This window comes from Bombina bombina, chromosome 7 (genome assembly GCF_027579735.1).
Source record: "Bombina bombina isolate aBomBom1 chromosome 7, aBomBom1.pri, whole genome shotgun sequence".
NCBI lineage: Eukaryota > Metazoa > Chordata > Amphibia > Anura > Bombinatoridae > Bombina > Bombina bombina.
Genome location: NC_069505.1, coordinates 445297355 through 445311495, shown reverse-complemented (window position 1 = coordinate 445311495; position 14141 = coordinate 445297355). Strand labels below are relative to the sequence as shown.

General features: G+C 39.7%; 1 protein-coding gene across 3 annotated transcripts in view; it reads left to right on the top strand.

The window, feature by feature from the left end:
• EP300 (E1A binding protein p300) overlaps positions 1-14141 on the top strand; it is a 657355-nt gene that overhangs the window by 453421 nt on the left and 189793 nt on the right. For all 3 annotated transcript variants that reach the window (XM_053721396.1, XM_053721397.1, XM_053721395.1), the window contains exons 22-27: positions 1564-1620; positions 1993-2070; positions 2164-2231; positions 2304-2454; positions 3143-3289; positions 3368-3481. In XM_053721396.1, the coding sequence (XP_053577371.1) occupies positions 1564-1620; positions 1993-2070; positions 2164-2231; positions 2304-2454; positions 3143-3289; positions 3368-3481 (615 nt within the window). The remainder of the gene's footprint in view (positions 1-1563; positions 1621-1992; positions 2071-2163; positions 2232-2303; positions 2455-3142; positions 3290-3367; positions 3482-14141) is intronic.

The following is a 14141-nucleotide window of genomic DNA, read 5'->3' as shown; positions in this document are numbered from 1 at the left end:
CATGCTCAGACAATGGAACGGAGACCATTCGACAAGAGTCTCTCCCGTGGTGGCTTGCTCAGAAGCATCTGTCTCAGGGCACATGCTTCCTGAGATCTTCCTGGGTAATTGTGACAACGGACGCAAGCCTGCCAGGCTGGGAAACCGTCTGGGACTCGTTAAAGGCGCAGGGACTATGAACTCGGGAGGAGTCTTCTCTCCCAATAATCATCTTGGAGTTGAGAATGATTTACAATGCTCTGATGGCTTGGCTTCAATTGTCTGTAGCCCGGTTTATCATGTTTCAGTCAGACAACATCACCTCAGTGGCTTACATCAACCACCATGGAGGAACTCTGAGTCCCTTAGCCATGAAGGAGGTGGCACGTATTATTCAGTGAGCGAAAGCCATCCACATTCCTGGAGTGGACAACTGGGAAGCGGTTTTCCTGAGCAGACAGACTTTTCATCCTGGGGAGTGGGCTCTCCATCCGGAGGTGTTATCCAGTTTACCCCTTAACTGAGGGGTGCTGAAGTTGGATCTGATGGCGTCTCGGCAGAACGCCAAGCTTCCAAGGTACGGTTCAAGGTCAAGAGATCCTCAGGCCGCTCTGATAGATGCTCTTGCGGTTCCTTGGGATTTCTGTCTACCATACCCGTTTCCTCCGTTTGCGCTCCTTCCACAAGTTATTGCTCGTATCAAACAAGAGAGAGCATTGTAATTCTAATAGCTCCTGCATGGCCTCGCAGGATCTGGTATGCAGACCTAGTGAAGATGTCATCTTGACCGCCTTGGAGGTTGCCTCTGAGGAAGGACCTTCTATCTTGTGGTCCATTCCTTCATCCAAATCTCGTTTCTCTGAAGCTCACTGCTTGGAGATTGAACGCTTAGTTCTGTCTAAGTGTGGATTTTCTGAGTCGGTCATTGAGACCATGATCCAGGCTCGCAAGCCTGCCTGTCTTGTTCTCCCTCCCTGTTCATTCTGTGTCCTCTAGCTTGGGTATTGATTCCCACTAGTAATTGAATGACGTTGTGGACTCTCCATATCTTAGGAAAGAAAACAACATTTTTGCTTACCTGATGATAAATTTCTTTCTTTCCCGATATGGAGAGTCTATGACCCCACCCTTTATAAAGACAGTTATCTTTGACTAAACCTCAGGCACCTCTACACCTTTGAGTTAATCCTTTTTCATTTCCCTTTGGTCGAATGACTGGGGATTATAAATAGGCGAGTGACACTTAACAGCTTTTGCTGTGGTGCTCTTTGCCTCCTCCTGCTGGCCAGGAGTGATATTCCCACTAGTAATTGAATGACGTGGACTCTCCATATCCGGAAATAAATTTATCCGTAAGCATACATTTTGTTATCCTACACTCACACATGTTCTGTAGTTTGGGAAACAGCTTTCACACCAGTGAGACTCATAGCTGGGTTATGGACCAGCCCATAGTATGTGTGAAGGGAATCTCTAAAAGCACAACCTGTGTAAAAGTAAAGTTTATAATTTTAAGTTCAGATTTGGTGGCAAGGCAGCTCTTGCATGCTGGTACTTTAATCTAACGTGTCTTATTTTATCTAGAACTATCAGCAAAGAGCAGTTTTCCAAACGGAAGAATGACACTTTGGATCCAGAACAGTATGTAACCTCTTCATATATTGCACTAGTCAACACATTCTTTAGATTTATTGCTTGAATATTTTTGATAAAATGTGTTTACAAGAATGTATATAACAAGCACATGTTCCCATTTTATTATTTAGAACTAGACATTTTCTCACTGTTTCACTCTGGGGGTGGCTTTCACTTTATAAGGAGTTGACTTATGTGCTGGCAAAGATCAGCCTGCAAGCATCTGAGATTTATTGTAATGCAGGGCTAAATGCCTCTTATGATTTGCATTAGAGGGGCAGTATTTTGTCTAATAGGCAAGATCACAGTCATAGACACCACCATACAGTGGACAGCAGATTAGCTGAAGCAGGTAATTACCTAAATTCTCCTCTTCAGGTTCGTTGAATGTCTGGAGTGTGGACGGAAGATGCATCAAATTTGTGTGCTCCACAATGATACAATATGGCCAACAGGGTGAGTACTACTCCTTAAAGCGTTTAGGTTATTTTCCTTTGCTCTGGGTCTAACCCTCTCTATCTTTTTTTTTTTTTTTTTTTTTTTTAACAGCTTTGTTTGTGATGGTTGCTTGAAAAAGACAGGCAGGACACGGAAAGAGAACAAATTCTCTGCAAAACGTAAGTGTTGTATCCATTACATCGGCTGCACTGCTGCTGGCTGTAGTGGGCTAAATATGTTTGTTGTTTTAGGGCTTCCTACTACAAGGCTTGGGACATTTTTGGAGAACCGTGTCAATGACTTCCTTCGTCGTCAGAGCAATCCTGAGGCTGGCGAAGTTTCAGTGCGTGTTGTTCATGCTTCCGATAAAACCGTTGAAGTGAAGCCGGGGATGAAAGCAAAGTGCGTATTTTACAGACTTTCTGCACAATGCTTTACATTTGCTGTAGTTCACACACAGTTCCCTGGCTTTAAACAGACAGTAAATGTCTTGAGGTTTTTAGATAGAATGTTTAGTTATGTGGAATGATTTGACTTTGCAGTATATTTTTCTTTATCCCCCCTGATGTTATTCTATAGCGACACAACAGAAATACCTTTTACTGTAACTTGGAAGCCTGATTAGCATTTGTATGGCAACACAAATCCTCTGTCCAGTGTCATGCCTTGTCAAGCCCGGAGTAACAAGCTGCTGTCTTCCCCCTTTTCTATCATTCCAATCCTGTAGAAGCCCTTTGTAGCTTTGTGCATTAGATGCACAATGTTCCCCGTTATCATAATTCTTGATTCAGACCAGGCATCAAAGCTGTAAGAAATGTGTTTTTTATACTGAAATTATTTAATTCCTCCCTCCCTGGTTTTATATACATTGTTTAAAATAAACATTTTCTAAATAAGAACAGTATATATATATATATATATATATATATATATATATATATATATATATATATATATATATATATATATATATATATATATATATATATATATATATATTATTTTTTTGTGTGTGTGTGTCTTATCACAAATGTACCAGCTTTATATTTGGTCTGGAGTATTCACATCTACTCTTGATCTTTGATTTAAGGTTTGTGGATACAGGAGAGATGGCAGAATCCTTCCCCTACCGTACTAAGGCACTTTTTGCATTTGAGGAGGTAGATGGTGCTGAGTTGTGCTTTTTTGGCATGCATGTACAAGAATACGGGTCTGACTGTCCACAACCAAACCAGCGGTATGTAGTAAGTCGTCTTCTGTTTCTTCTGGTATATCCCTCACAGCTCTGGTTAACCTGTGTATCCCTGTCTTACAGGCGAGTTTACATCTCCTACCTGGACAGTGTTCATTTCTTTAAGCCAAAGTCTTTGAGGACTGCTGTATATCACGAAATCCTTATTGGGTACCTTGAGTATGTCAAAAAACTTGGGTGAGTTATTATTCTTTTATTATTCTTTATAAATAAAGCGCCAACAGATTTAGCAGCGCTGCCATGGGTACAAGGATAACGGTACAATGGAGAAACAATACAAAAAAAAACTAAATTTTACAGACGGATACAGGGGGAATTGAGGGCCCTATTACTGTGGGAACTTACAATATAGATGAGTTCTATGTAACCCTTTGTAACACTCCTTTATTTTATATAGTTGGCAAGAGTCCATGAGCTAGTGACGTATGGGATCTACATTCCTACCAGGAGGGGGCAAAGTTTCCTAAACCTCAAATGCCTATAAATACACCTCCCACCTCACTCATACCTCAGTTTTACAAACTTTGCCTCCTTAGGAGGTGGTGAAGCAAGTTGTGCTTGATGTCTTCTGTGATAGGCACTTCTAAGCATATTGAAGTCCAGTTCCTCTCTAAGTACAGAGTTTGAGGGATTTGAAGGGAGTATTGCCTGATGACACCATGTTTTCACCTATGGGAAATCTATTCTAGTGCTCTCTGTAAATCGGTCGCAGGGATTCATCTGCTGCCTCCCTTTACAGATAGACATTATACTCCTCTACCATTACCTCTGCTGATATGTTTCAGTACTGGTTTGGCTGTCTGCTATATGTGGATGAGTGTCTTCTGGTAAGTAGGTATCATTTTTAAGACACTCAGCTATGGAAGGCATTTTATATTATAAAGTTCTTTATGTATATTGCATATATTAGCCTTGAGGCAGGTCTGTTAATATTTCCCTTTGTAGTCACACAGTTTCAGAATGGAAATTATGTTTATGGGAGAAATTAGGTATTTTTTTCTTACGTGGGGTTACGGTTAGCTGCTAACATGGTGTCTTTTTTTAAAAAAGTTTTGCGGGGCAAATTAGGCTCGCAATGATGTAAATTGCATCTTATTGCGTAATTTGACGCAAGTTGCGTCATTTCATTGCTTAATTTTTGCCGCAAGGTTGTGCCTGCTGGGACACAAGTTACATCATTTCGTTGCGTCATTTTTGGCGCAAAGTTGCGCCTGTTATGACTCGAGTTGCGTCTTTTCCATGCGTTGTTCTTGCCGCCAAAATTTGTTATATTAAGCCTCTCCCTCTAATGCTCGCTGCTCTCATATTATAGAGAGCTATGCTGCTTGCTTTTGATTTTTTTACTTTTTGTATAAGAATTTTATCATAAGCATTTTTTCCCATTCCTGAAACTAAGTTGAGGAAATTGGATATTTTGTTTAAATGTTATTTTTTCTTTTTTTATTACATTTTGCAAGATGTCTCAAACTGATCCTGCCTCTGATGTTACTGTAGGAACTAAGCTGCCTTAACACAATTCTACCAAAGCGAAGTGTGTATGTTGTAAACAAGCTAATCTTATTTCTTCAGCTCAATTATGTGGCATTTGTTATGACAAATTATTACATGCTGATAATGTTTCTAGGAGTACAAATACATCTACGGTTATTCCTTCTCAGTCTAATGTACCTGATATTCCTGCAGATTTTTTTATTGCTGCAGCAATAGAGAAGGCTATGACTGCTATGCCGCCTTCAAATAAATGTAAAAGGTCTTTCCAAACTTGTCATAGATCTAATAAATTTTGTACTGACAGCATACTGAAATATCCTCTACTGATGAGGGTTCCTCTGACTCAGAGGATCCTGCATCAGAGACAGAAATTGACAAATCTTTTATTATTTAAAATTGAACATATTAGTTCTCTAATAAAGGAAGTATTGTTTACTTTGGGTATTGAGGAGTCTAGTCCTCCTGATAGAAAAGCTAATAATCGTTTAAATTCTGTATTTAAGACTTCTGAGGTTACTCAGTTTTTCCTATTCCAGATGCTATCTCCAATATCATTGCTAAAGATTGAACCTTGTACCTCTTTTAACCCTTCTTCTAGGTTTAAGAAGTTGTATCCTTTACCTGTGGCTAGTCTAGAGTTTTGGGAAAAGGTCTCTAAGATTAATGGGGCTATTACCACTCTTGCCAAACGTACTACTGTTTCTATGGAAGATAGTACTTCTTTTAAGGATCCTTTAGATAGGAAGCTTGCATCTTACATTAGAAGAGCATGTTTACATACTGGCTATATTCTTAAACCAGCTATTTCTATGGCTGATGCTGCTGCTTCAACTTTTTGGTTGGACAGTTTAGCACAGCAGTTATCAGATCCTGAACTATCTAGCATTGTTCTTTTACTTCAACATGCAAATCATTTCATTTGTGATGCTATATTTGATATCATTAAGATTAATGTCAAATCTGTTTCTTTTTAATGGCACGATGAGTCCACGGATCATCTTAATTACTAATGGGATTACCTCTCCTGCCCTGCAGGAGGCGGCAAAGAGCACCACAGCAAAGCTGTTAAATAGCTCCTCCCTTCCCTCCCACTCCAGTTATTCGACCACAGTTAAGGAGAGAAAGGAAGAACAAGGTGCAGAGGTGTCTGAAGTTCATAACATCGTGTCAAAAAGAAATACATTTATCAAGTAAGCATACATTTTGTTTTCTTTTTAATGACACAATGAGTCCACGGATCATCTTAATTACTAATGGGAACTAATACCCAAGCTAGAGTACACAGATGATACGGGAGGGACAAGACAGGGAACCTAAACGGAAGGCACCACTGCTTGAAGAACCTTTCTCCCAAAAACGGCCTCTGCCTCTTGGGAACCACGAACAGAACGGAGTAGAAACCCAGATCTCGTTCCTGCTTTGGAACAGAAACTATCACTCCCAGGTCAGAGAAGTTCCATACAAGTGTAAGAATGCCTCTCTGTCTGGTCTGCAGAAGATCTTGAAGGCAGAAAAAATCTTAAACTCCAGTTTGTATCTACTTTTTTGAACGAAAAAGGAAAGCCTCAGAAGGATGAAAAGCTGAGTGGACCTTTGTTTCAACAGCAGGCCTTCTTGAACTGCATTCCCCTATCCAAGACTGCTTGGAAGAGTGGGTGGAAGAATCTTCCTTGAAAATTCTTCCTTGAAAATTCCATAGGAAATAAAATTACTCTGACGTCCGAATTGTTTCTCTTATCCTGAGGGAGGGAAAAGCCCTTATCTCCCGTAATATCAGTTATTTCCGTCAAACCAGGTCCAAACAAGGTCCTCCCCTTGTAAGGAATTACCAAAGTTTAGACTTGGATGAAGCATCCGCAGACCAGGATCTTAACGATAATGCTCTTCGGGTCATTATAGGAAGCTTGAAATCTTAACTTCCCCTGAAGGCAAAAATCTGTAGAAGAAGTGTCAAAAAATGAAATAAATTTATCAGGTAAGCATACATTTTGTTTTTTAGCTATTCTAACTGGAAGAGCTTTTTGGCTTAAATCTTGGAATGCTGACATGGTGTCTAAATCTAGATTGTCTTATCTTTTCAGGGTAATAATTTGTTTGGTTCTCAATTGGATTCTATAATCTCCACTATCACTGGGGGTAAGGGAGTTTTTCTGCCCCAAGACAAGAAATCTAAGGGTAAATTTAAAGCTTCCAATAGTTTGCGTTCCTTTCATAAGAATAGAGAACAGAAAACCTCTCCTTCCTCTAAGACCTCTGGCTCTAATTGGAGACCATCTCCTAATTGGAATAAATCCAAGCCTTATAAGAAACCAAATCCAGACCCTAATTTTAAGACTGCATTAAGGTGCGGCCCTCAAACCAATTCTTCTGGTGGGGGTCAGACTAAAGTTATTTCAAGACATTTGGACAGATTCTGTCCAAAATCAGTGGATTCAGAATATTGTTTCTCAAGGGTATCAAATAGGTTTCAGAATAAGACCTCCCATGGGAAGATTCTTTTTTACTCATGTTCCAACAAACCCTGTGAAGGCTCAGGCTTTTCTGAAGTGTGTTTCAGACCTAGAGCTTTCAGGGGTTATTGCACCAGTTCCTCAGCAGGAACAGGGATTGGGTTTCTATTCAAATCTTCATTGTCCCAAAGAAGGAAGATTCTTTCAAACCAATTTATAATCTGAAAGCTTTAAATCGTTTTGTTAGAGTCCCAACTTTCAAGATGGTGACTATAAGGACTATTCTTCCTTTTGTTCAGCAAGGTCATTTCATATCCACAATAGACTTACAGGACGCTTATCTTCACATTCCAGTTCATCCAGATCACTACCGTTTTCTGGGATTCTCTTCTAGACAAGCATTACCAATTTGTCGCTCTTCCATTTGGCCTAACAGCAGCACCAAGAATTTTCTCGAAGGTTCTCGGTGCCCTTCTATCTGCAATCAGAGAGCATTGTATTGCAGTGTTTGTTTATTTGGACTATATCTTGGTACTAGCTCAAGCTTTTTATTTAGCAGAATCTCACACAAAATAACTAATGTTGTTTTTTCAAAGACATGGTTGAAGGATCAATTTACCAAAGACTTTCTTGATTCCTCAGACAAAGGTCACCTTCTTAGGTTTCCAGATAGATTCAGTGTCCATGACTCTTTCTCTAACAGACAAGAGACGAATGAAATTGGTCTTAGCTTGTCTAAACCTTCAGTATCATTCCCTTCATTGGCTATGTGCATGGAAGTTTTAGGTCTCATGATTGCACCATCGGACGCAATCTCCTTTGCTCATTTTCATGAGACCTCTACAGCTTTGCATGTTGCACCAGTGGTGCAGGGATTATACTCCAATATCACAGTTGATATACTTAAATCCCAACACTCAACTCTCTCTGACTTGGTGGTTAAACAATCACCTTATTGTTCAAGGGGCCTCCTTTGTTCGTCCTTCCTGGACTGTAATCACAACAGATGCAAGTCTTACAGGTTGGGGAGCTGTCTGAGGGTCTCTGACAGCACAAGGGGGTTGGAATCCTCAAGAGGCGAAGTTAACAATCAATATTTTAGAACTCTGTGCTATTTTCAGAGCTCTTCAGGCTTGGCCTCTATTGAAGAGAGATCTTTACATTAGTTTTCAAACAGACAATATCACAACAGTGGCATATGTCGATCATCAAGGGGGGAGTTGCAGTCCTTTAGCAATGAAATAAGTTTCTCTGATACTTTCTTGGGCGGAATCCAACTCTTGTCAAATCTCTGCGATTCATATCCCAGGTGTGTTAAGATAACAGCAGTTTTTACTGTATCTTTGCACTAACATTGTCTCATCATGATATGTTAGAAGTGCTGCAGCTTTAAGCTCAGTTCACCACACCCTCTGGGTGTGTCTGGGTCTCTGTGACATCATCAGAAGCCATGTTAGTTTTACTCATGAACCTGTTAGTGATGAAGCCATGTGGTTGTAGCTGAATAAAAGTTTGTCTCAAGTTCCTGCTGCAGCGCCTCAGTGATATGTGCAAGACACCTCAGACACAAGGTAACAGCACAAAACTGAATGTTCTAATCCTGACTACACTGAGAACATAACAGCTGGCGACGAGGATCTGTGGTCTGACCCTATAATGGCACTTATTGGCACCTTACCTGTTTGCACCAGACACAGACAGATGGGACACATGGGTTGAACAGTTTGAGCTATATTGTACAGCAAATAACATAGGAGCTGATAAGCAAGTGGCTGTGTTTCTGACAACTATAGGCTCAGCAGCTTATACTACATTAAGGGACATTCTCTCACCAGATAAACCTAATGCTAAACCTCTGTCTGACCTGATCTGCCTTTTATCTGACCACTACCTACCTAAGCCTCTAGAGATAGCAGAACGCTTTAAGTTTTACACACGCAAGCAATTGCAGCATGAGGATATTAAAACTTATGTGATCAATTTAAAACTAGCAAGTAGCTGCAGATTTGCTGATTATTTAAACACTGCTTTACGTGATATGTTTGTTATTGGACTCATGGACTGTACAGTACAAAAGAGACTATTAGCAGAGGATGATTTAACACTAAAGCGTGCTATAGAGATAGCTACAGTCATGGAACTTGCTACTAAAGATGCACAAATGCTCCAGGACCCAGCACAGGCAGTTTGTGATAAGGAAAAATGTTTTTCATACAAGTGTGCACCTAAATAAACAATATCCAGCTAGGCAAGGGTCACAGACAGCCTGTTACAGATGTGGTGACACAAATCACACAGCAAATGCCTGCAGGTTTAGGAACAGCACCTGCTATGGGTGTGGGGAGATTGGTCATACAAAGAGTGTGCAGAAGTTCCTTAGACAGAGATAAAAGTAAGAAAGGCAGCAAGTCACGTGCAGCTTTTCATGTGCAAGTAGATACACCACACACAGATTCAGAGGAAGACAAACCATTATACACATTACACATCTACAGCTTTACCACACACAGATTCAGAGGAAGACACACCATTATACACATTACAGATCTACAGCTTTACCACACACAGATTCAGAGGAAGACACACCATTATACACATTACAGATCTACAGCTTTACCACACACAGATTCAGAGGAAGACAAACCTTTATACACATTACACATCTACAGCTTTACCACACATTGATTCAGGAGGAGACAAACCATTATACACCTTACAGATCTACAGCTTTACCACACACCGATTCAGAGGAAGACAAACCATTATACACATTACAGATCTACAGCTTTACCACACACCGATTCAGAGGAAGACAAACCATTATGCACATTACAGATCTACAGCTTTACCACACACAGATACAGAGGAAGACAAACCATTATACACATTACAGATCTACAGCTTTACCACACACAGATACAGAGGAAGACAAACCATTATACACATTACAGATCTACAGCTTTACCACACACAGATTCAGAGGAAGACAAAGTATTATACACATTACAGATCTACAGCTTTACCACACACAGATTCACAGGAAGACAAACCATTATACACATTACAGATCTACAGCTTTACCACACACCGATTCAGAGGAAGACAAACTATTATGCACATTACAGATCTACAGCTTTACCACACACAGATACAGAGGAAGACAAACCATTATACACATTACAGATCTACAGCTTTACCACACACAGATACAGAGGAAGACAAACCATTATACACATTACAGATCTACAGCTTTACCACACACAGATACAGAGGAAGACAAACCATTATACACATTACAGATCTACAGCTTTACCACACACAGATACAGAGGAAGACAAACCATTATACACATTACAGATCTACAGCTTTACCACACACAGATTCAGAGGAAGACAAAGCATTATACACATTACAGATCTACAGCTTTACCACACACAGATTCACAGGAAGACAAACCATTATACACATTACAGATCTACAGCTTTACCACACACCGATTCAGAGGAAGACAAACCATTATACATATTACAGTTCTACAGCTTTACCACACACAGATTCAGAGGAAGACAAACCATTATACACTTTAGATATACAGCTTTACCACACACAGATACAGAGGAAGACAAACAATTATATACATTACAGATCTACAGCTTTACCAAACACAGATACAGAGGGAGACAAACCCTTATACATATTACAGATCTACAGCTTTACCACACACTGATTCAGAGGAAGACAAACCATTATACACATTACAGATCTACAGCCTTGAAAATAAAATTCCAGAACTGCAAGCAAAGGTGAATATAGATGGTAAACCTCTCAGTATGGAAGTTGATACAGGAGCAGCAGTATGTTATCACAGCTGCTGATTGGAACCTCCTGGGACTAAGGCAACCAATTGTTCCAACAGCTGTCACCATGCAAACATATTCAAATTAAATAATATAGCCTATTGGGTGTGTATCGCCTACAGTGACATTTAATGGTATAACTAAAAAGCTACGCCTCTACATTTTACCTAAAGGAGGACCACAATTGTTTGGTAGATCCTGGATCCAAGCATTGGGCATGCCAAAGTTACCAGTTACAGCTTAACAAACTACTGGACCAAAGTGGTAATTCAAATTCTTCTTGGATTAATTCACTAAAGCACAAATATAAGACTGTATTAAATGGGACCCTAGGTTTAGTGAAAGGCAAGCAGATTCAGCTTCACCTAAAGGAAATGCTATTCCAAAATTTTGTAAACCAAAAGTTGTACCATTTGCACTTAAACCTAAAATTGAAGCAGAACTAGAAAGACTACAAAATCAAAGGATTATTGTTCTAGTTTCTAGCAATGAATGGGCTTCCCCAATAGTTCCTGTCAGAAAAAAAAATGGGGGCATTCGCATCTGTGCAGATTTCAGAGTGGCCCTTAGCCCTCAATTACTTGTGGATCAATATCCTTTACCACGGATTAAAGAATTGTTTAGTTCTCTGGCAGGGGTTTAAAAATTTACAAAAATTGACTTGCATCATGCATACTTACAGTTAGAGGTGCATCCAGACTCCAGACACCTGTTAACTATCAACACTCACAAAGGACTTTTTCAGTATACACGGATGCTGTTTGGAATTACCCCAGCACCTCCATTGTGGCAACGGATAATGGATGAGATCCTGGCATGTATTCCACATTCCCACTGTATGTTAGATGACATGCTTATCACTGGTGAAAATAATGTTGCTCATAAAGTCAATGTTGAAGCTGTTTTACAGCACCTACAGGAATTCGGGCTGAAAGTTAACATGGAAAAGTGAGTTATTCTGCGAGAGTTTAGAATATTGTGCACATGTAGTGGACACGACTGGTCTCCACACAACTGCTGAAAAAAGTTAAAGCACTGGTTCATGCTCCCACCCCTGTTAATGTATCTCAGCTACGTTCTTATTTGGGGTTACTCAATTACTATCACAGATTTTTAACAAATTTGGTTCATTTGATAGATGGTAAAAACCAGTGGGCCTGGACTGACTTATGTACACGGGCATTTGAACGCTCTAAGCAACTTCTTCTGGAATCAAGACTCCTTGTCCATTATGACCTTAAGAAGCGTTTGATACTAGCCTGTGATGCTTCACCATATGGTTTAGACGCATTACTTTCACACATTATGCCCGATGGTTCTTAACATCCTGTGTCTTTTACGTCCAGATCTCTAACTCCATCTGAGAGAAATTATGCCCAATATATATATATATATATATATATATATATATATATATATATATGTGTGTGTGTATATGTATATTTCTCTTGTAAGGTGTATCCAGTCCACTGATCATCCATTACTTGTGGGATATTCTCATTCCCAACAGGAAGTTGCAAGAGGACACCCACAGCAGAGCTGTTATATAGCTTCTCCCCTAACTGCCATACCCAGTCATTCTCTTGCAACTCTCAACACGCATGGAGGTAGTAAGAGAGAGTGGTGAAAATAGTTTATTTTCTTCAATCAAAAGTTTGTTATTTTTAAATGGTACCGGAGTTGTACTATTTTATCTCAGGCAGAAATAGAAGAAGAATCTGCCTGTTTTCTATGATCTTAGCAGGTTGTAACTAAGATCCATTGCTGTTCTCACATATGTCTGAGGAGAGAGGTAACTTCAGCGGGAGAATGGCGTGCAGTTTACTCTGCTATGAGGTATGTGCAGTTACAATTTTTTCTAGAATTGGAAATGCTAGAAAATGCTGCTGATACCGGATTAATGTAAGTTAAGCCTGAATACAGTGATTTAATAACGACTGGTATCATGCTTACTCTCAGGGGTAATACCCTTATAAAAAGCAATATAAAATGTTTGCTGGCATGTTTAATCGTTTTTATATATGCTTTGGTGATAAAACTTTATTGGGGCCTAGTTTTTTCCACATGGCTGGCTTTATTTTTGCCTAGAAACAGTTTCCTAAGGCTTTCCACTGTTGTAGTATGAGTGGGAGGGGCCTATTTTAGCGCTTTTTTTGCGCAGTTAAAATTACAGACTGAGACATCCAGCTTTCCTCAGAAGTCCCCTTAATGCTACAGAACATATCTAAAGGGCCTAAAGTTGTTTATTGGCAGTTGGTTGTGACTGTTAAAAAACGTCTGTCGTTTTTTTTTATCCGTTTTTTTAACTAAGGGGTTAATCATCCATTTGCAAGTGGGTGCAATGCTCTGTTAGCTTATTACATACACTGTAAAAATTTCGTTTGATTTACTGCCTTTTTTTCACTGTTTTATCAAATTGACAAAATTTGTTTCTCTTAAAGGCACAGTACCGTTTTTTATATTTGCTTGTTAACTTGATTTAAAGTGTTTTCCAAGCTTGCTAGTCTCATTGCTAGTCTGTATAAACATGTCTGACATAGAGGAAACTCCTTGTTCATTATGTTTAAAAGCCATGGTGGAACCCCCTCTTAGAATGTGTACCAAATGTACTGATTTCACTTTAAGCAATAAAGATCATATTCTGTCTTTAAAAAAATGTATCACCAGAGGAATCTGACGAGGGGGAAGTTATGCCGACTAACTCTCCCCACGTGTTAGATCCTTTGACTCCTGCTCAAGGGACTCACGCTCAAATGGCGCCAAGTACATCTAGGGCGCCCATAGCGATTACTTTACAAGACATGGCGGCAGTCATGCATAATACACTGTCAGCGGTATTAGCCAGACTACCTGAATTTAGAGGTAAGCGAGATAGCTCTGGGGTTAGACGAAATGCAGAGCATACTGACGCTTTAAGAACCATGTCTGATACTGCCTCACAATATGCAGAAGCTGAGGAAGGAGAGCTTCAGTCTGTGGGTGATGTTTCTGACTCAGGAAAGATACCTGATTCTGATATTTCTACATTTAAATTTAAGC